Raw genomic sequence first — 21,796 nt, 5'->3', positions numbered from 1 at the left:
ATCAGGTGATTGATCAGGTGATTGATCAGGTGATTTTTGTGTTGATTTTCTGAACTGATTAAAGTTTCCCTCCTTCAGATTTGGACTTTAACGAGCTTAACGAGCAGCAGGGCTCCTCTGGCCTGTTTAGCCCTGAGTTTCGTCTGTGAGGAGACCTGCTGCCCTGCCTGGTCGGTGACAGTTGGGTGCGTATCATGAGAACTGGATATGTAATGGATATAGTAATAATAATTATCATAATAATAATGATGTATATCAGACTAAAAGGGTTGGTGCTCATTTAAAGGTGAGTTTCTACTGAAGAGAGCCACTAAACACAGTCAGCCTTCTGTCTTCCTGGTTATGTTCTGCACATGCTCAGTAGTCCTTTCACATTGAGATGTTGCACACTTTAAAATCTTTTTCCAGGACTCAGGGAGAGTTTATATATCAAACCTTCATGGGTTAAAAAGTCATAAGACAAAGAGCAATGGAAGCTTCTGTTATAATACAGGTCTGTATTAACACAGTGAACCATGATGGAAGTCTGGGGGGGAAATGATTGATGATTGATATGAAGACGTTACCGTACTTTGAGTGACAGCTGAGACAGACTGACAGAATGAGTAAGTGAAGCCTTCTAGTAACAGCTATTCATTCTTCTGTTGGCTGATTGGAGCCTGAATGTACCTGCAGACACGACTCAGGGCTGAAAGAAGCACCTACTTGATTTTTCACTATATATTTTTTATTCATTATCTACAGATCAGACAGTAAAGAACAGAAAACAACAGACATTAAACATCTCACGTCAAACACAGGAGATCTATTGAGATCACTTTAGATCTATTTCTAATCTGAGAGGACTCCAGCAGCAGAGGAGGATCAATATGATCAATACATGTGTGCTGTCCGAGTCTGTCTCAACAATCAGCTGTTTGAGTTTGTTTTGGTCAGATTATTTTATTCACAGATTCAATTTAAACTCGATCAAAGAGGACTCATCGTCACAGACGTCTGTTTTTATCAACGTGTATTTGGTTTTGATTTCGTCTTTCTATTCATTGAAAGTGTTCATGACTTCATGGAGAGAAGACAGCACACCTGTTTGAACCAGAGACAATGCTTCAGGTCTGAAGCTTCCTGGGTGATTTAAAGTGAAGAAACAGGAGTGAGTCAGATCTGAGGTAGGAACATGTTAAAATAATACTTCTGTAATAATATATAATATAATCGATTTTCATCAGGGAACTTTTAAAAGGTCAAAATGTCCTCAGATTATTTCCACACATTCAAACTTCATAGCTGATCAATAAAAGTGATGAAACATTTGTGTTTAAAATCAATCTTTAAAGTCTTTAAAGTCACATCTTCAGGTCAAACCTCGATGGCCTCCTCAGGGTCCTAAACTCTGTTGGATCAAATGATCCATCAGTCCTCCTTCTACCTGACAGACGGTCCAGGTGGACGCTGACCCAGCAGAATCGATCTCTGATCAGTGATCACCTGTGTTTTCAGTCTTATTTACATTTTATTTACATTGTAGACAACCGTCCAATCACAGCAGTCCTGAGGTATTTACAGAGTCTGTTCTCATGGAGACAGATGATGTCACTGCCAGCTGTGTGGTTGCAGGAAGTCGGGTAAAGCAGAGATCTGATCCGGGCCAGACCGGGCCAAACACCTGAGCGCCTGCAGCAGGAGAGGGGGCGGGGCCAGACCGCAGAGCCAGCTGAACACTTCATTTCCCAGGCGGCTTTGCCAATGCTGGGGATCCTCCTGTAGGCGGCGCAGCGCCAGTGGTTCAGGCAAGAAGAGCAGGAGGAAGTCGAAGCAGCGCTGCGCCTGGCGTCGCTCCATCATGTCGCAGGAGACGAGTCGCTGCAGCGCAGTGTCGAGGCCGTCAGCCTTCGCGCCGTGAACCAGCAGCAGCAGCAGACAGTCAGGCCGCGATAGCTCCACGGCCAGCTGCACCGCCGTCTTCCCAGCGTCTGCCACGTGTGAGCACCCGCCGCAGCCGTCCAGATAGCCCCTCCACTCGCTCTGCATATCACAGTCTTTCAGAGCCTCCACCATCATGCTGAGTATCGCCACACGGTCGTAACGCACCGCCACCGTAAGGTGTGGTGCACCGCTGCTGCGGCAGCAGCAAAAGCTGCAGCGCGGCGCTCTGAGCGCGCTCACTGAGTACCTGTTGAGCAGGTAGCGTGCATAGTCCTGGTGGTCATGTACAAGTGCGTACAGCAGCGCCTCAGACGGCAGGAAGGCTCGCGGGTGTCCGTCCTCCCAGCAGAATACCTCCATGCTCCTCATGTCCTCCAGCAGCCACACTGGCAGCTGCTCCCGCACGGCGCAGTAAAACGAGAACGACGTCCGCTCGCACTGACGCTGCGAAGGAGACGAAGACAGATGCTCCACCTGAGAGGACAGAACCCACGGCATGATGACACCCTGAGACACCTCTGGAGAGACACACAGCTGGTTGGATAGAGAGTCTCTGAAGTCCACTGAGACCCTTTAAACTGGTGACTGGTCTTGGTTCAGCCTGCAGAGGCTGACTCTCAGTCAAACCTCCGACCTCCACCACTTCAGACTTTTATAGACCCCCCCCCCACACACACTGCACACACACACACACACACACACACACACACACACACACACACACCCCTGCTCCCGCCACTTCAGCTCCATGTGTGGGTGTTTGTTTGGGGGCCGGGTTGAGGGATCGAGTGTCTCACATAGTGAACATAGCGGCCTTGACGCGGCTCCAGCACTTTATGTAATGAAGTCAACAACAGACAGACGGTCATATTGATCCTGATTATTGAAGACTGATAACTGATTCGTCTTCAGACTACAACACAAACTGCGTGTCTCTGTGTGTTTCCATGTGTTTGTGTATGATTGGATAAATAAGACACAGAGACACAGAGATTTGTTTACAGTCAGCTGCTAAAAACAAACATACACACCCACACACTCACCCACACACACACAAACAGGGGTCAGCCCATTAAACCTTTTAAAATAATTTCTATGTAAATCTTTATAATTTTTTTCCTCTGATGCAAATTGGAGACATTTGTGTTTTTCATTCAGCTGTCACATGACTCATTGTTGATCATTGTCAAAGATCAATCACTTTATTGATTGTTTTTGGTCACTTCTCTGACGTACTGAAGTCTGAGCTGCCCCAAAAAAATCTGATGTTGTTTTTCCCTCGTGATCAAACAGGAAGTAAAATAAACATTAAATACAATGTTGAACTGGGAAAAATAACAAGGATAACAATAGTAATAAAAAACTGAAAAAACTTATTTTAAGTACAGTGTCAGACACTTCTGCACAGTAAAGTAAAGTAAAACATCTTATTCATTATTTGAACACTGTAGGTAATATACATGGACACATGTATTATCAGATATCAGCTGATTTAGTGTCACAACATAAGCACTGAACATAAAACCTGATGAGGAGCTCCTCCTGTTGTTCACCGACTGTAACCACACACATTTTAAATGATCAACCAGTCACATCACAGGATTCAGATCATCATCATGCACAGAAAACAGCTGCTGGCTCGCTGACAGAAACATAATCTACAGTAAGATCTGCTCTCTCATGTCTGTTACCACAGACTGATCCTGGATCAGTTCATCAGGTCAGACACACAAGAATTCAAACGTCTTCTTCTACACAAACAAAAGCAGCAAAAACTAGAAAAAATTCAGTTAAAACACTTAACAATGAGGAACAAATAATGTTATAGATGCTTTAGAGCAGCTAAGATCTAAAAATATATGCTGACGTCACACAGGACAGTTGGTACACTCTGACGTCACGCAGGACAGTTGGTACACTCTGACGTCACGCAGGACTGTTGGTACACTCTGACGTCACACAGGACAGTTGGTACACTCTGACGTCACACAGGACAGTTGGTACACTCTGACGTCACGCAGGACAGTTGGTACACTCTGACGTCACACAGGACAGTTGGTACACTCTGACGTCACGCAGGACAGTTGGTACACTCTGACGTCACACAGGACAGTTGGTACACTCTGACATCACACAGGACAGTTGGTAAACTCTGACCTCACACAGGACAGTTGGTACAGTCTGACCTCACACAGGACAGTTGGTACACTCTGACATCACACAGGACAGTTGGTACACTCTGACGTCACACAGGACTGTTGGTACACTCTGACGTCACACAGGACAGTTGGTACACTCTGACCTCACACAGGACTGTTGGTACACTCTGACCTCACACAGGACAGTTGTTACACTCTGACGTCATCTGACCTCACACAGGACTGTTGGTACACGCTGACGTCATCTGACCTCACCCAGGACAGTTGGTACATGCTGACGTCACACAGGACTGTTGGTACACTCTGACGTCACCCAGGACAGTTGGTACACTCTGACGTCACACAGGACAGTTGGTACACTCTGATGTCACACAGGACTGTTGGTACACTCTGACGTCACACAGGACAGTTGGTACACTCTGACGTCACCCAGGACAGTTGGTACACGCTGACGTCACACAGGACAGTTGGTACACTCTGACCTCACACAGGACTGTTGGTACACTCTGACCTCACACAGGACTGTTGGTACACTCTAACGTCACGCAGGACAGTTGGTACAGTCTGACGTCACGCAGGACAGTTGGTACACTCTGACATCACACAGGACAGTTGGTACAGTCTGACCTCACACAGGACAGTTGGTACACTCTGACGTCACGCAGGACAGTTGGTACAGTCTGACCTCACACAGGACTGTTGGTACACGCTGACGTCATCTGACCTCACCCAGGACAGTTGGTACATGCTGACGTCACACAGGACTGTTGGTACACTCTGATGTCACCCAGGACAGTTGGTACACTCTGACGTCACCCAGGACAGTTGGTACACTCTGACGTCACACAGGACAGTTGGTACACTCTGATGTCACCCAGGACAGTTGGTACATGCTGACGTCATCTGACCTCACACAGGACTGTTGGTACACTCTGACCTCACACAGGACTGTTGGTACACTCTAACGTCACGCAGGACAGTTGGTACAGTCTGACGTCACGCAGGACAGTTGGTACACTCTGACGTCACACAGGACAGTTCGTACACTCTAACGTCACGCAGGACAGTTGGTAAACTCTGACCTCACACAGGACAGTTGGTACAGTCTGACCTCACACAGGACAGTTGGTACACTCTGACGTCACCCAGGACAGTCGGTACACTCTGACGTCACACAGGACTGTGGGTACACTCTGACGTCACGCAGGACAGTTGGTACACTCTGACGCCACGCAGGACAGTTGGTACAGTCTGACGTCACGCAGGACAGTTGGTACAGTCTGACGTCACACAGGACAGTTCGTACACTCTAACGTCACGCAGGACAGTTGGTAAACTCTGACCTCACACAGGACAGTTGGTACAGTCTGACCTCACACAGGACAGTTGGTACAGTCTGACCTCACACAGGACAGTTGGTACACTCTGACGTCACCCAGGACAGTCGGTACACTCTGACGTCACACAAGACTGTTGGTACACGCTGACGTCACACAGGACAGTTGGTACACTCTGACGCCACGCAGGACAGTTGGTACAGTCTGACGTCACGCAGGACAGTTGGTACAGTCTGACGTCACACAGGACAGTTCGTACACTCTAACGTCACGCAGGACAGTTGGTAAACTCTGACCTCACACAGGACAGTTGGTAAACTCTGACCTCACACAGGACAGTTGGTACAGTCTGACCTCACACAGGACAGTCGGTACACTCTGACGTCACCCAGGACAGTCGGTACACTCTGACGTCACGCAGGACTGTTGGTACACTCTGACGTCACGCAGGACAGTTGGTACACTCTGACGCCACGCAGGACAGTTGGTACAGTCTGACGTCACGCAGGACAGTTGGTACAGTCTGACGTCACACAGGACAGTTCGTACACTCTAACGTCACGCAGGACAGTTGGTAAACTCTGACCTCACACAGGACAGTTGGTACAGTCTGACCTCACACAGGACTGTTGGTACACTCTGACGTCACCCAGGACAGTCGGTACACTCTGACGTCACACAGGACTGTTGGTACACGCTGACGTCACGCAGGACAGTTGGTACACTCTGACGTCACGCAGGACAGTTGGTACACGCTGACGTCACACAGGACTGTTGGTACACGCTGACGTCACACAGGACAGTTGGTACACTCTGACGTCACACAGGACAGTTGGTACAGTCTGACGTCACGCAGGACAGTTGGTACACTCTGACGTCACGCAGGACAGTTCGTACACTCTAACGTCACGCAGGACAGTTGGTAAACTCTGACCTCACACAGGACAGTTGGTACAGTCTGACCTCACACAGGACAGTTGGTACACTCTGACGTCACCCAGGACAGTTGGTACACTCTGACGTCACACAGGACTGTTGGTACACGCTGACGTCACACAGGACAGTTGGTACACTCCGACGTCACGCAGGACAGTTGGTACACGCTGACGTCACACAGGACAGTTGGTACACTCTGACGTCACGCAGGACAGTTGGTACACTCTGACGTCACGCAGGACTGTTGGTACACTCTGACGTCACACAGGACAGTTGGTACACTCTGACGTCACACAGGACAGTTGGTACACTCTGACGTCACGCAGGACAGTTGGTACACTCTGACGTCACACAGGACAGTTGGTACACTCTGACGTCACGCAGGACAGTTGGTACACTCTGACGTCACACAGGACAGTTGGTACACTCTGACATCACACAGGACAGTTGGTAAACTCTGACCTCACACAGGACAGTTGGTACAGTCTGACCTCACACAGGACAGTTGGTACACTCTGACATCACACAGGACAGTTGGTACACTCTGACGTCACACAGGACTGTTGGTACACTCTGACGTCACACAGGACAGTTGGTACACTCTGACCTCACACAGGACTGTTGGTACACTCTGACCTCACACAGGACAGTTGTTACACTCTGACGTCATCTGACCTCACACAGGACTGTTGGTACACGCTGACGTCATCTGACCTCACCCAGGACAGTTGGTACATGCTGACGTCACACAGGACTGTTGGTACACTCTGACGTCACCCAGGACAGTTGGTACACTCTGACGTCACACAGGACAGTTGGTACACTCTGATGTCACACAGGACTGTTGGTACACTCTGACGTCACACAGGACAGTTGGTACACTCTGACGTCACCCAGGACAGTTGGTACACGCTGACGTCACACAGGACAGTTGGTACACTCTGACCTCACACAGGACTGTTGGTACACTCTGACCTCACACAGGACTGTTGGTACACTCTAACGTCACGCAGGACAGTTGGTACAGTCTGACGTCACGCAGGACAGTTGGTACACTCTGACATCACACAGGACAGTTGGTACAGTCTGACCTCACACAGGACAGTTGGTACACTCTGACGTCACGCAGGACAGTTGGTACAGTCTGACCTCACACAGGACTGTTGGTACACGCTGACGTCATCTGACCTCACCCAGGACAGTTGGTACATGCTGACGTCACACAGGACTGTTGGTACACTCTGATGTCACCCAGGACAGTTGGTACACTCTGACGTCACCCAGGACAGTTGGTACACTCTGACGTCACACAGGACAGTTGGTACACTCTGATGTCACCCAGGACAGTTGGTACATGCTGACGTCATCTGACCTCACACAGGACTGTTGGTACACTCTGACCTCACACAGGACTGTTGGTACACTCTAACGTCACGCAGGACAGTTGGTACAGTCTGACGTCACGCAGGACAGTTGGTACACTCTGACGTCACACAGGACAGTTCGTACACTCTAACGTCACGCAGGACAGTTGGTAAACTCTGACCTCACACAGGACAGTTGGTACAGTCTGACCTCACACAGGACAGTTGGTACACTCTGACGTCACCCAGGACAGTCGGTACACTCTGACGTCACACAGGACTGTGGGTACACTCTGACGTCACGCAGGACAGTTGGTACACTCTGACGCCACGCAGGACAGTTGGTACAGTCTGACGTCACGCAGGACAGTTGGTACAGTCTGACGTCACACAGGACAGTTCGTACACTCTAACGTCACGCAGGACAGTTGGTAAACTCTGACCTCACACAGGACAGTTGGTACAGTCTGACCTCACACAGGACAGTTGGTACAGTCTGACCTCACACAGGACAGTTGGTACACTCTGACGTCACCCAGGACAGTCGGTACACTCTGACGTCACACAAGACTGTTGGTACACGCTGACGTCACACAGGACAGTTGGTACACTCTGACGCCACGCAGGACAGTTGGTACAGTCTGACGTCACGCAGGACAGTTGGTACAGTCTGACGTCACACAGGACAGTTCGTACACTCTAACGTCACGCAGGACAGTTGGTAAACTCTGACCTCACACAGGACAGTTGGTAAACTCTGACCTCACACAGGACAGTTGGTACAGTCTGACCTCACACAGGACAGTCGGTACACTCTGACGTCACCCAGGACAGTCGGTACACTCTGACGTCACGCAGGACTGTTGGTACACTCTGACGTCACGCAGGACAGTTGGTACACTCTGACGCCACGCAGGACAGTTGGTACAGTCTGACGTCACGCAGGACAGTTGGTACAGTCTGACGTCACACAGGACAGTTCGTACACTCTAACGTCACGCAGGACAGTTGGTAAACTCTGACCTCACACAGGACAGTTGGTACAGTCTGACCTCACACAGGACTGTTGGTACACTCTGACGTCACCCAGGACAGTCGGTACACTCTGACGTCACACAGGACTGTTGGTACACGCTGACGTCACGCAGGACAGTTGGTACACTCTGACGTCACGCAGGACAGTTGGTACACGCTGACGTCACACAGGACTGTTGGTACACGCTGACGTCACACAGGACAGTTGGTACACTCTGACGTCACACAGGACAGTTGGTACAGTCTGACGTCACGCAGGACAGTTGGTACACTCTGACGTCACGCAGGACAGTTCGTACACTCTAACGTCACGCAGGACAGTTGGTAAACTCTGACCTCACACAGGACAGTTGGTACAGTCTGACCTCACACAGGACAGTTGGTACACTCTGACGTCACCCAGGACAGTTGGTACACTCTGACGTCACACAGGACTGTTGGTACACGCTGACGTCACACAGGACAGTTGGTACACTCCGACGTCACGCAGGACAGTTGGTACACGCTGACGTCACACAGGACTGTTGGTACACGCTGACGTCACACAGGACAGTCGGTACACGCTGACGTCACACAGGACAGTTGGTACAGTCTGACGTCACGCAGGACAGTTGGTACACTCTGACGTCACACAGGACAGTTGGTACAGTCTGACGTCACGCAGGACAGTTGGTACACTCTGACGTCACGCAGGACAGTTGGTACACTCTGACGTCACGCAGGACAGTTCGTACACTCTAACGTCACGCAGGACAGTTGGTAAACTCTGACCTCACACAGGACAGTTGGTACAGTCTGACCTCACACAGGACAGTTGGTACACTCTGACGTCACCCAGGACAGTCGGTACACTCTGACGTCACACAGGACTGTTGGTACACTCTGACGCCACGCAGGACAGTTGGTACAGTCTGACGTCACGCAGGACAGTTGGTACAGTCTGACGTCACACAGGACAGTTGGTACAGTCTGACCTCACACAGGACAGTTGGTACACTCTGACGTCACCCAGGACAGTCGGTACACTCTGACGTCACACAGGACTGTTGGTACACTCTGACGCCACGCAGGACAGTTGGTACACTCTGACGTCACACAGGACAGTTCGTACACTCTAACGTCACGCAGGACAGTTGGTACACTCTGACGCCACGCAGGACAGTTGGTACAGTCTGACGCCACGCAGGACAGTTGGTACAGTCTGACGCCACGCAGGACAGTTGGTACAGTCTGACGTCACGCAGGACTGTTGGTACACTCTGGCGTCACACAGGACTGTTGGTACACTCTGACGTCACGCAGGATTGTTGGTACAGTCTGACGTCACACAGGACAGTTGGTACACTCTGACGTCACGCAGGACTGTTGGTACACTCTGACGTCACGCAGGATTGTTGGTACACTCTGACGTCACGCAGGATTGTTGGTACAGTCTGACGTCACACAGGACTGTTGGTACACTCTGACGTCACGCAGGATTGTTGGTACAGTCTGACGTCACACAGGACTGTTGGTACACTCTGACGTCACGCAGGATTGTTGGTACACTCTGGCGTCACACAGGACTGTTGGTACACTCTGACGTCACGCAGGACTGTTGGTACAGTCTGACGTCACACAGGACTGTTGGTACACTCTGACGTCACGCAGGATTGTTGGTACACTCTGGCGTCACACAGGACTGTTGGTACACTCTGACGTCACGCAGGACAGTTGGTACACTCTGACGTCACACAGGACAGTTCGTACACTCTAACGTCACGCAGGACAGTTGGTAAACTCTGACCTCACACAGGACAGTTGGTACAGTCTGACCTCACACAGGACAGTTGGTACACTCTGACGTCACCCAGGACAGTCGGTACACTCTGACGTCACACAGGACTGTTGGTACACTCTGACGCCACGCAGGACAGTTGGTACAGTCTGACGTCACGCAGGACAGTTGGTACAGTCTGACGTCACACAGGACAGTTGGTACAGTCTGACCTCACACAGGACAGTTGGTACACTCTGACGTCACCCAGGACAGTCGGTACACTCTGACGTCACACAGGACTGTTGGTACACTCTGACGCCACGCAGGACAGTTGGTACACTCTGACGTCACACAGGACAGTTCGTACACTCTAACGTCACGCAGGACAGTTGGTACAGTCTGACGCCACGCAGGACAGTTGGTACACTCTGACGTCACACAGGACAGTTCGTACACTCTAACGTCACGCAGGACAGTTGGTACACTCTGACGCCACGCAGGACAGTTGGTACAGTCTGACGCCACGCAGGACAGTTGGTACAGTCTGACGCCACGCAGGACAGTTGGTACAGTCTGACGTCACGCAGGACTGTTGGTACACTCTGGCGTCACACAGGACTGTTGGTACACTCTGACGTCACGCAGGATTGTTGGTACAGTCTGACGTCACACAGGACAGTTGGTACACTCTGACGTCACGCAGGACTGTTGGTACACTCTGACGTCACGCAGGATTGTTGGTACACTCTGGCGTCACACAGGACTGTTGGTACACTCTGACGTCACGCAGGACTGTTGGTACACTCTGACGTCACGCAGGACTGTTGGTACAGTCTGACGTCACACAGGACAGTTTAACAGGCAGACAGAAAGCTGTTGGAGGTTTTAGAGAAATGTTACGACACATTTTTGGTTGTTTAAATTTCTCTATTTCGAAAATCATGTTTGACACTTAGTAAAACAGTTCACAATATCAGAGAGGAAAATGAACATTAATTCAAGAGCATGTATCACGTTATCCAACACTTTATGGTAGAATTATTCTGTGGTGGATCTTAAACCGCTCACAACATTTATACACACTAAAAACACTCCTAGTGATACAAGTCCTAAAATGTCATATGAATAAAATAGTGACACTACTTTTTAAAGCTTTTTGATGCCAGTATATAAATCTGGTATAATTCATCTCTTCTCTGTATGAGATGAATGTTTAATATCCGTGCTGATCAATAACATACGTAACAAGAGGAAACACTCAGACATGCTAACAGCTACATTATCATTGATGAATCGATCACAGAAATAATTGCGGATTGTTTCTGTGTGGACTAATTGATTCAGTTTCAGGATAACTGTTTAAAACAATTGATTAAGATGTGCGTCAATATTGACATGCTGTTTCATATAAACTGCTGTAAATGTGAATATGTTAAATCTTTATTATTAATTAAAACAGTTTCATATTTTATTGTTATTTGATGTTTTAATTTGTGACGTGTGATGGCAGCAGAGGTCTCTCTCTCTCACACACACACACACACATACGCTCCTCCTCTGTGATCGATCAGCCTCACACTGACTGATCTCCGATCAGTTTCCTTCAGTTAGTTATTGATAGTTCTGGTCTGAGGGTCTGCGGGTCCTTCTGTCGGTCCTGGTCTGGTTTCATCTGGTTCGTTCTGGCTCCGGCTGATTCTTCCGTAACTTTTGGGACTCCGTGTGAAGCTTCAGTCTCGGGTTAACTGTTAGCATCTTTCTGCTAGGGGTCCTTTAGCGTCTGTTAGCTTCATCTCACGGATCATTACCGCCTTATAGTATCTGTTCACACCGAACCGTCCCGCTGCTCTCCGGACAGAACTGTTAGCTTAGCTCCGACGCTAGTTGGCCGGTTCGGTTCTGTCAGCGGGGCAGCTAAGCTAACTAGCTAACTATTAGCCGAAGTTAGCAGCTAGCGTTCAGCCCGAGCTGTCTCCGTTCTCGTCATGCCGGCGATGCTGGAGAGAAACCCGGAGGCTCCGGGGAAGCGGAGGGGCAGAGTCCCAGCGGGCAGCGGCAGCAGTGGCCCCGGGGCAGCAGCGAACCCCAGCGGGAAGAGCCTGTCCGGTAATGGAACCAGCACCAACAGCTGCTGGGAAGAAGGAAGTTCAGGCTCCAGCAGCGACGAGGAGCATGGTGGGTAGCCTCGATCACTGTAGTACTGCTGTGTACTTTGTGAACTCGTGAGTACCATTACCGAGTATTCGTGTGTGTGTGTGTGTGTGTGTGTGCAGGTGGAGGAGGGATGCGGGTCGGAACGCAGTATCAGGCCATGGTTCCAGACTTTGACCCGGGTAAGAATCTGAACATGACTCGGTAGCCTGGAAGCGGATTGGTAGCCTCGAACACCACGAGCACTGAAGAACAGGATACTGGTTATACCTCTCTAACTGGTTCCAGTCCTCTAAAACTTGATCCAGTTCTACTGTACACGTGTTATACTGGTCCCAGTTCTGTGTTGTGGATATTACACAGTTAGTGGTTTAATGCGGAGCAGCTTCTACAGCTTATAGATCTAAAACACGTCACTTCTACTGTTTGTGTTTCTACAGTGATCCTGGATCTAAACCACAGTCCGGATCAGACTGGTTTAATAAGTTTCAGTCTCCAGCTGGATGTACAGACACTGTGCTTTTTGTTTGGTTTAGTTATTTCTTAAATAACGAAATACAAGAAGACAATGTATTACAGCAGTGAAGAGGACTGAGCTCATTAAAACTCCGCATCAGCACAACACACACAGGCAGAGAGGAAAAAGATGATTGTTATTTAGCAAATTAAGCAAAAGCCAAGAGCATATGTTGTTTATAAAAGGTATGTCACACTATACAACTGGAGTGGACACAAAACATCAAATGAATGTATATTAACTCATAATACTGTGTCTGAGTAAGAAGTTAGAGTGAGTTAGTGATGAGGGCCGTGTTGTTTCAGGTAAAGTTAATCTGAGTTTTAAATGTTTAAGGATGTGATTCATTTCTGCTGGTCGTTGTGTCGATTACTGAAGATAAATTAAAGTGGAATTCTGCTTTTTTTTTTAAACCTTTTTATATAATTTGGGTTCGATATGACAAATGGGTTCAAAAAGATGTAAAATTCTTTACAGAAGATGGCGTCAACATTACGCCTGATCAAAGTGTCACTCAGATTGTTATTCTAAGTGTGTGACAACGTTACAGAAAGGATCCAGTGATAGACCTTTTTGTTACAGAGGAAGATTTTTTTAACCACAAACAGACGTTACAGACTGTGTGTGTGTGTGTGTGTGTGTGTGTGTGTGTGTGTGTGCGTTAGAAGTGGCAGAGGCAGCTCATCTCAGAGAGAACCTCGGCATGTTGGTGTGGATCCCCAGCAGCTGTCTGAACCAGACTCAGTGTAAGAAAAACTCTTGATTAAGTCTCAGACATGAACGTGTGAACATGAAGCCGATGACTCAAACGTTTCCTGTTCCAGTGGACGAGTACATCGCCATCGCCAAAGAGAAGCACGGATACAACATGGAGCAGGTAAACATGCACCTGTCTGTCTGCAGCCTGTCTCACAGTGTACCTGTCTGTGTGCCTGTCTGTCTGCAGCCTGTCTCACAGTGTGCCTGTCTGTCTGCAGTCTGTCTCACAGTGTGCCTGTCTGTCTGCAGTCTGTCTCACAGTGTGTCTGTCTGTCTGCAGCCTGTCTCACGGTGTGTCTGTCTGTCTGCAGCCTGTCTCACAGTGTGTCTGTCTGTCTGCAGCCTGTCTCACGGTGTGTCTGTCTGTCTGCAGTCTGTCTCACAGTGTGTCTGTCTGTCTGCAGCCTGTCTCACGGTGTACCTGTCTGTTTCACAGTGTGCCTGTCTGTCTCACAGTGTGCCTGTCTGCAGTCTGTCTCACGGTGTGCCTGTCTGTCTGCAGCCTGTCTCACAGTGTGCCTGTCTGTTTGCAGTCTGTCTCACAGTGTACCTGTCTGTCTGCAGTCTGTCTCACAGTGTGCCTGTCTGTTTGTAGTCTGTCTCACAGTGTACCTGTCTGTCTGCAGTCTGTCTCACAGTGTGCCTGTCTGTTTGTAGTCTGTCTCACAGTGTGCCTGTCTGTCTGCAGTCTGTCTCACAGTGTGCCTGTCTGTCTGCAGTCTGTCTCACAGTGTACCTGTCTGCAGTCTGTCTCACAGTGTACCTGTCTGTCTTCAGCCTGTCTCACAGTGTACCTGTCTGTCTGCAGTCTGTCTCACAGTGTGCCTGTCTGTCTGCAGTCTGTCTCACAGTGTACCTGTCTGTCTGCAGCCTGTCTCACAGTGTACCTGTCTGTGTGCTCTCACAGTGTGCTTGTCTGTCTAACAGTGTGCTTGTCTGTCTGCAGCCTGTCTCACAGTGTGTCTGTCTGTCTGCAGCCTGTCTCACAGTGTACCTGTCTGTCTGCAGTCTGTCTCACAGTGTACCTGTCTGTCTGCAGCCTGTCTCACAGTGTGCCTGTCTGTTTGCAGTCTGTCTCACAGTGTACCTGTCTGTCTGCAGTCTGTCTCACAGTGTGCCTGTCTGTCTGCAGCCTGTCTCACAGTGTGCCTGTCTGTTTGCAGTCTGTCTCACAGTGTACCTGTCTGTTTCACAGTGTGCCTGTCTGTGTGCTCTCACAGTGTGCCTGTCTGTCTAACAGTGTGCCTGTCTGTCTGCAGTCTGTCTCACAGTGTGCCTGTCTGTCTGCAGTATGTCTCACAGTGTGTCTGTCTGTCTGCAGTCTGTCTCACAGTGTGCCTGTCTGTCTGCAGTCTGTCTCACAGTGTGCCTGTCTGTCTGCAGTCTGTCTCACAGTGTGCCTGTCTGTCTGCAGTCTGTCTCACAGTGTACCTGTCTGTCTGCAGTCTGTCTCACAGTGTACCTGTCTGTCTGCAGTCTGTCTCACAGTGTGCCTGTCTGTCTGCAGGCTCTGGGGATGCTCTTCTGGCACAAACACAACATCGAGAAGTCTCTGGCCGACCTGCCGAACTTCACCCCGTTTCCTGACGAGTGGACGGTGGAGGACAGGGTGCTGTTTGAACAGGCCTTCAGCTTCCATGGGAAGAGCTTCCACCGCATCCAACAGATGGTACCAACCAGTTTATTAACATCTATGTGCCTGTAAATGTACAATGAGCATTATATGTGATTAAAGAGACGCTCTCTGTCTCTCTGTAGTTACCTGATAAGTCGATGGCCAGTCTGGTTCGGTTTTATTACTCATGGAAGAAAAGTCGCAGTAAAACGAGTCTGATGGACCGACAGACACGAAAACACAAGAGAGAGAGAGATGACAGGTGAGTTGCATCCTAGACAGGTAACACTAAAGGTAACTAAACACCAGAGGTAACACAAGCAACATGCTGGTAACTCTGTGAACCCTCACATTTTACTCTATACATACCCGAGTCCTGTGATGTGATTGGTGGATTCTATTTAAACTGTGTTTCAGTGACGAGGAAGGTGAGGAGGGAAACGTAAATCCTCCGAGTGACTCAGAGTTCGACCCAAATAAAGACGAAAAGAAGGAGGTAAAGTACACTTTGCTGACCGTGACTGCCTCGAAAGAATCGCAATTTACCTGTTGGAGGCGTTTGTGTGTCTCTGTGACCCTGGGAGCTGTGTTTAGGGGGCTGAATCTCCTGCTAGGGTCTGTTAAGGCTAATTGTTTACAGGAGGTACGTGAAGAATGCAATGGAACTTAAACCAGGATGCAAAACAAGGCGGGCACCTGGGCGTGCTGACCCCTGGCATTGCAGCATGCAGAATGTCACCTCTCTGTCGGGAAGGAGCCAGAGATGGTGCGGGATGTAGAGCCATACCATCTAGACACATTTGAGCTGATCTGTATGCACAGCACTGGAAAGGGGCAGGACTCTCACCTTGCCCCCTGCTGAGAGTTGTCTCTGGCAAGGCTCTGGCTGTTATTTGTGATAATGTACTGAACAGAAGTTCTGAGTTTCTGGTCTTGGAGTATCTTGGTGGTGTCCTGGAAGGACTTCTGTTGAGGGATTCTGTAGCTTTCATGGGGAATGATGGAGAAACCTTGAGGGGGGTTGACGGGCCTGCCCAATCTGCACCTGATTCTGTTTGTCGTAGGGCTTGTCTGCTAGTCAGGGACTGGCCATAGGAATCACCATTTGAGACAATAGGGTGGTTCAAAAGCGTGCCTGCTAACACCCATGGCCAAGGATCCGAGTGGGTAAGAAATGTGGTCAGAGGGGTCAAGGGTCTCCTGAAGCAGCAGACTAGTACTCGAAGGCCAGGAGGGCTTCAGCCACAGTAGTCCCTGAAGTAAAAGCCTGGGTGTGGGTGGAGTTTGGGGAGGCTGTGGAGAAGGACTTAAGTTGGCCTCTTGGAAGTTCTGGCAAACTGGTCGGTGAAGGGGAGACCCAGACTCTGAGTTGTTGTTACGCGATGAAAAGAGCACTTCGGAGGAGCTTCTGAACCAACAGTTCCTTCATGAAGATGCAGAGTCTGAAGACTTGGGTGTCCAGTGTGAATGAGATTTGCCCTGAGATGCTGAAGGCTGTTGAAATTGTCTGTCTGACACGAGGTTGAAGACAGTATCTATGGATTGGAGGCCAGGGTTGGTTTGTCCCTTGTGCTCCAATATTGCGGTGTCCCATTGCTCGGACTCTACAGGAAGTTTATTCCAGTATGCTGGAAAGGAGGCTCTGACAAACTCAGATTCGGGATGAGCTAAGGGGATTCTGTCCTGGCTGTGTAACAATGGACCAGCTCTTTAACCTTTCATGGTGGTTTGATGTGTCGTCAAAGTTTGTCCATTCAGTTTAATTAATCCAGGAAGCCCTTTCGTCCTTGTATCACCAATGTGAGAGCTGTTTCTGTATCCTCAGCACAAAGTCAAACACGTACTTGGTTTTTGTTTCCGTCAGGCTGATGCCTTGTCACAAATCCTACAGTCTTACAGTGACCTCCTGCTGGCACTGGGACATTATGCAGCCCAATGTGACAGAGAGTCTGGTTCTCCTCTGGGAAACGGTGGATGCTCGAGGGAAGGAGTCCCAATATCTGGTGTCTGGTTCCGGAGTCAGGGTGAAATAGATTTTGAGTTCAACAGACGGTTGGTGCAGCGTAATTGCAGGTGTTATACTGATCCTGCGGTGAAGTCGATTTACATTCCTACCCACACCTGTGTCATGGCCTGAAGTGACCCAAAGAAAGGGATCCAGATTCAAGCAGCTAAAAGAAGCCAGCTGGGGTGTTGAATGTCTCACCTGGGCCAGGTAAAGCTGACCTGCATTGACCTAACCTGTGGTTTTTCAGGTGAGTTCGGGATCAGAGAGGCCTGAGGTCAAACCAGCTGCTGGACTGAAGGTAACAACACCTAACTAACACCTGATCACTTGCTCCTGATCATTTCTTACACCCAACCGGTCTCTCCCTCAGTCAGGTGTTAGTAACCTGTCTCTCTCTCTCTCTGTGGCTGTAGACAGGCAGTAAGGCGTCTCAGCGGTTGAAGAAACGTCCTCCCAGGGGAATGTTTCTGAACCAGCAGGACGTCGTGTCGCTCTCCTCTGCAGCTCCTCAGGGACTCATCAGACAGCTGGACAGTCAGCTGGTCTCCATCAAGAGACAGGTCTGTCTACCTGTCTGTCTGCTGCTCACCTGTCTCCCTTCCTCTGTCCTCACCTGTCTCTCTCTTCTGACCTGTTTTCTGTGTTTCAGATTCAGACCATTAAACAGTCAAACAGTTCTCTTAAAGAGAAACTCAGTTCAGGTGTCAACGAGTTCAGACAACCTGAGGTAACCACGGCAACACAGCACAGCACCCCTCTAAATGGAATCATTACCTGTCTGTTGATGTTCAAACTTTAGTTCCTGTTTTTTTTTCCAGGTAAATCAGAAGTTTAACACTCGCTGGACCACAGAGGAGCAGCTGCTTGCTGTACAAGGTAACACCTGAACTCCCTGTAACCAGGTGAACTGACACACCTGAACTCCCTGTAACCAGGTGAACTGACACACCTGGACTACCTGTAACCAGGTGAATTGACACACCCGAACTCCCTGTAACCAGGTGAATTGACACACCTGAACTCCCTGTAACCAGGTGAACTGACACACCTGAACTCCCTGTAACCAGGTGAACTGACACACCTGGACTACCTGTAACCAGGTGAATTGACACACCCGAACTCCCTGTAACCAGGTGAATTGACACACCTGAACTCCCTGTAACCAGGTGAACTGACACACCTGAACTCCCTGTAACCAGGTGAACTGACACACCTGGACTACCTGTAACCAGGTGAATTGACACACCTGAACTCCCTGTAACCAGGTGAATTGAAACACCCGAACTCCCTGTAACCAGGTGAATTGATATACCTGAACAACCTGTAACCAGGTGAACTGATATACCTGAACAACCTGTAACCAGGTGAACTGACACACCTGAACTACCTGTAACCATTTGAACTAATATACTTAAACTCCCTGTAACCAGGTGTGTCATAACCAGGTGAATTGACACACCCGAACTCCCTGTAACCAGGTGAACTGATATACCTGAACTCCCTGTAACCAGGTGTGTCATAACCAGGTGAACTGACACACCTGAACTCCCTGTAACCAGGTGAACTGACGCACCCGAACTCCCTGTAACCAGGTGAACTGACACACCTGAACTCCCTGTAACCAGGTGAACTGACACACCTGAACTCCCTGTAACCAGGTGAACAGAAATTCACCTGGACCAGTTTAACTGTGGCTGCTTTAATTAAACCTTAAAGTCAGTGATTGGTCAGTGACTCTCCTTCTCTCCAATGACATGCAGCCATCAGGAAATATGGGCGGGACTTCCAGGCGATCTCAGACGTGATTGGTAACAAGTCGGTGGTTCAGGTGAAGAACTTCCTGGTGAACTACAGGCGCAGGTTTAATCTGGACGAGGTTCTTCAGGAGTGGGAGGCTGAACATGGGATGGAGGCTGGAGATGGAGGAGGAGGAGCAGGAGAGGAGGACAAGATGGAGGACAAGACTGAGGACAAGATAGAGGTGTGTCCTGCTGAGGAAGAGGAGGTTCCCACCAAGGAGACGAAGGAGGTGAGGAGAAGATTTGATGTTGAATTGGAATCCCAGAGTGCTCTCTGTCTGCGGGTGGATAACGGTGTGTCTGGTCTATGCTGCAGGACTTGTCCTCTCCGGTGGACTCCCAGAAGCCCCTGGCCTCCTGAGACCCTCTGACTCCGCCCCTCTGGTTTTATGATGTCATCATGTGTTTTATTTTATATTTTCTCAGTTTATCGATAAGCGTGTTGAACTTAAATTGATCAGGTGAGAGGTCATGAACTGTCACCTTTTATCACTGTTTGCTCTGGACCAATCAGGGAACAGACTGACCTGTCAATCAAAGAGGGTGGGACCTGTTTCTTTCTTTTTTTCTGATTTCTATTTGAATTATGTTCTACGTTTTTAATCTGTTTATTTTACTTTATTCGTCTGTCTGTGTGTGTGGAGTTCACTTTTTGAGGGTGGGGTCAACTGAAGCAGCCATATTGGATGATGTCACTCAGGTAGGGGATGTTTCCTGTCCTGATGATGTCATCCTGTTTCAAGGATTTTAGGAACTTTTTAGAAGAGTGACAATAAAACCAAAGTTCATCAATAAATGAATTTTTTCCTTCCTCAGTTTCTTCTCTTTTGTAAACGTGTGTTTTTAAAGGCGAACGTACTTTAATGTGACGTGTTACCGATGAGATCAGTGTCAGAGTCTGTTGTATGGAGGCTTTGAAGAGCCAACAATTTATTTCTAACTTTATTTTTAAAGCAGCTTTCCAGATTAAGCTCCACAGTGATTATGAGGGAAAAAACACTGAAACGCTACATATGGATCGATTGATCGATTGATAGATCTGGGAAATCGTGGCGTTACAGCAGCAGGTGATCAAAGTGACTACAGCACCGGAGAAAATAAACACAGGAAAAATAACCCGAACACTAGAAGAAGGAAAATATACATCCAGGAGTTCTAACGGCAACAATAAATGATAACATCAACTATATTAATCTAAAATATAAGCTGACATATATCTAAGTATAAACATATCTGAAAGGTAAATCTAAAATATAAAACTAACAAACATTACACGGAGGTGGAGGTGTTGGTGTACCATACAGTCTTCACAGTTGTAAATGTGCCATTACAGTGTACAGAGATGTTAATGTGCAGATACACTGATGAAGTGGCACTAAATGTTCAACATGAATCATGTTGAAGTTTAGCAGGAGCTGAACAAAGTGCAGTTTGAATGAGACAGACATCAGGATGAGAGTTCCTCTGGGCAGGAAAGATTTCCTGTCTCTGTCCTTGTAACAGAGTCGACCAGTCTGTTGGAGAAGGTGCTCCTCCGTCTGTCCAGCAGGTGGTGGAGAGTCACAGACTGATAAAAGATCTCCAACATCTCGCTGCACACACTGAAGGAACTCAGCTTCCTCAGGAAATACAGTCTGCTTATCCCCTTCTTGTACACAGCGTCGGTGTTGGCCTTCGGGTTCAGTCTGTTGTCGATGTTGTGGCCCAGGTACTTGTACTCCACCGTGGTCACATCCTCTCCCAGAATACACAGCGGTGGTGAAGCCGATCCCCATCTCCCTGGTCTTGGTCACATTCAGAAGCAGGTGATTTCTTCCTGTCTACTCCACAAAGTTGTCCACAGTGCTCTGTACTGCTCCTGTCCATCACTTATACACCGAACCACTGCAGTCGTCGTCTTCTGCAGATGGCATGACTCTGAGTTCTACTGAAAGTCAGAGGTGTGGGCTCAGAGTCCAAAGAGCTCACCGGGGGGAGGTTGGTTGGTTGGGGAGGAGGGAATTTAATTTTCGTGGCCAAAAAAGCAAAAAAAAAATATAATTGATGTAACTTTGTTATATATTTAAGTCTGATAGTGAATGATTATACCAGCACACTTTTATATGTAAACTACATTTTGAGAATCTTAAGAACAAAAAGTTTAAATATAAAGAAATCATTTAAATTGTCCCGACTTTTACATATTTATATTTTTATCCTCCTCTGATCCTAGAACAGCAAGCCCGTTAAATAATGATTAAAAACTAAATCATGTAAATCAACTCCAGCAGCTCATCCGTGTTTATATTTATTTATGTTGTTTTATGATCTCTGAAGTCTCCTGATCTAAGACATTTTAGATCCTATGATCATCATTTAATAAAACTACCTGAATGATGTTTTTCTATTCATCTTAATAGTTATAAATATTTATACATTCAAACTCCTCGTTTAT

At 48.4% G+C, this 21,796-nt stretch overlaps 2 protein-coding genes across 2 annotated transcripts; one reads left to right on the top strand and one right to left on the bottom strand.

Annotated features, from left to right (window-relative positions):
• Positions 1 to 747: 747 nt before the first annotated feature.
• On the bottom strand, positions 748 to 2,481 carry ankrd9 (ankyrin repeat domain 9). The gene has a single exon (XM_069662351.1). The coding sequence runs from the start codon at positions 2,419 to 2,421 to the stop codon at positions 1,591 to 1,593; it is 831 nt and encodes a 276-aa protein (XP_069518452.1). The 5' UTR covers positions 2,422 to 2,481; the 3' UTR covers positions 748 to 1,590.
• A 9,545-nt stretch (positions 2,482 to 12,026) lies between these two features.
• On the top strand, positions 12,027 to 20,177 carry rcor1 (REST corepressor 1). Its single transcript, XM_069662205.1, has 13 exons — positions 12,027 to 12,688; positions 12,787 to 12,846; positions 13,847 to 13,927; positions 14,006 to 14,058; positions 15,448 to 15,609; positions 15,699 to 15,817; positions 15,973 to 16,051; positions 17,811 to 17,861; positions 17,977 to 18,123; positions 18,213 to 18,290; positions 18,382 to 18,439; positions 19,324 to 19,592; positions 19,679 to 20,177. The coding sequence occupies exons 1-13, from the start codon at positions 12,499 to 12,501 to the stop codon at positions 19,721 to 19,723; spliced, it is 1,392 nt and encodes a 463-aa protein (XP_069518306.1). The 5' UTR covers positions 12,027 to 12,498; the 3' UTR covers positions 19,724 to 20,177.
• The last annotated feature ends 1,619 nt before the right edge of the window (positions 20,178 to 21,796 follow it).

Source organism: Semicossyphus pulcher, unplaced genomic scaffold, assembly GCF_022749685.1.
Source record: "Semicossyphus pulcher isolate SPU_LCO1_2020_fin unplaced genomic scaffold, fSemPul1.0.p SCAF_14, whole genome shotgun sequence".
Taxonomy (NCBI): Eukaryota; Metazoa; Chordata; class Actinopteri; order Labriformes; family Labridae; genus Semicossyphus; species Semicossyphus pulcher.
The sequence above is the reverse complement of the archived record's forward strand: the minus strand, read 5'-3'. Positions and strand labels throughout refer to the sequence as shown.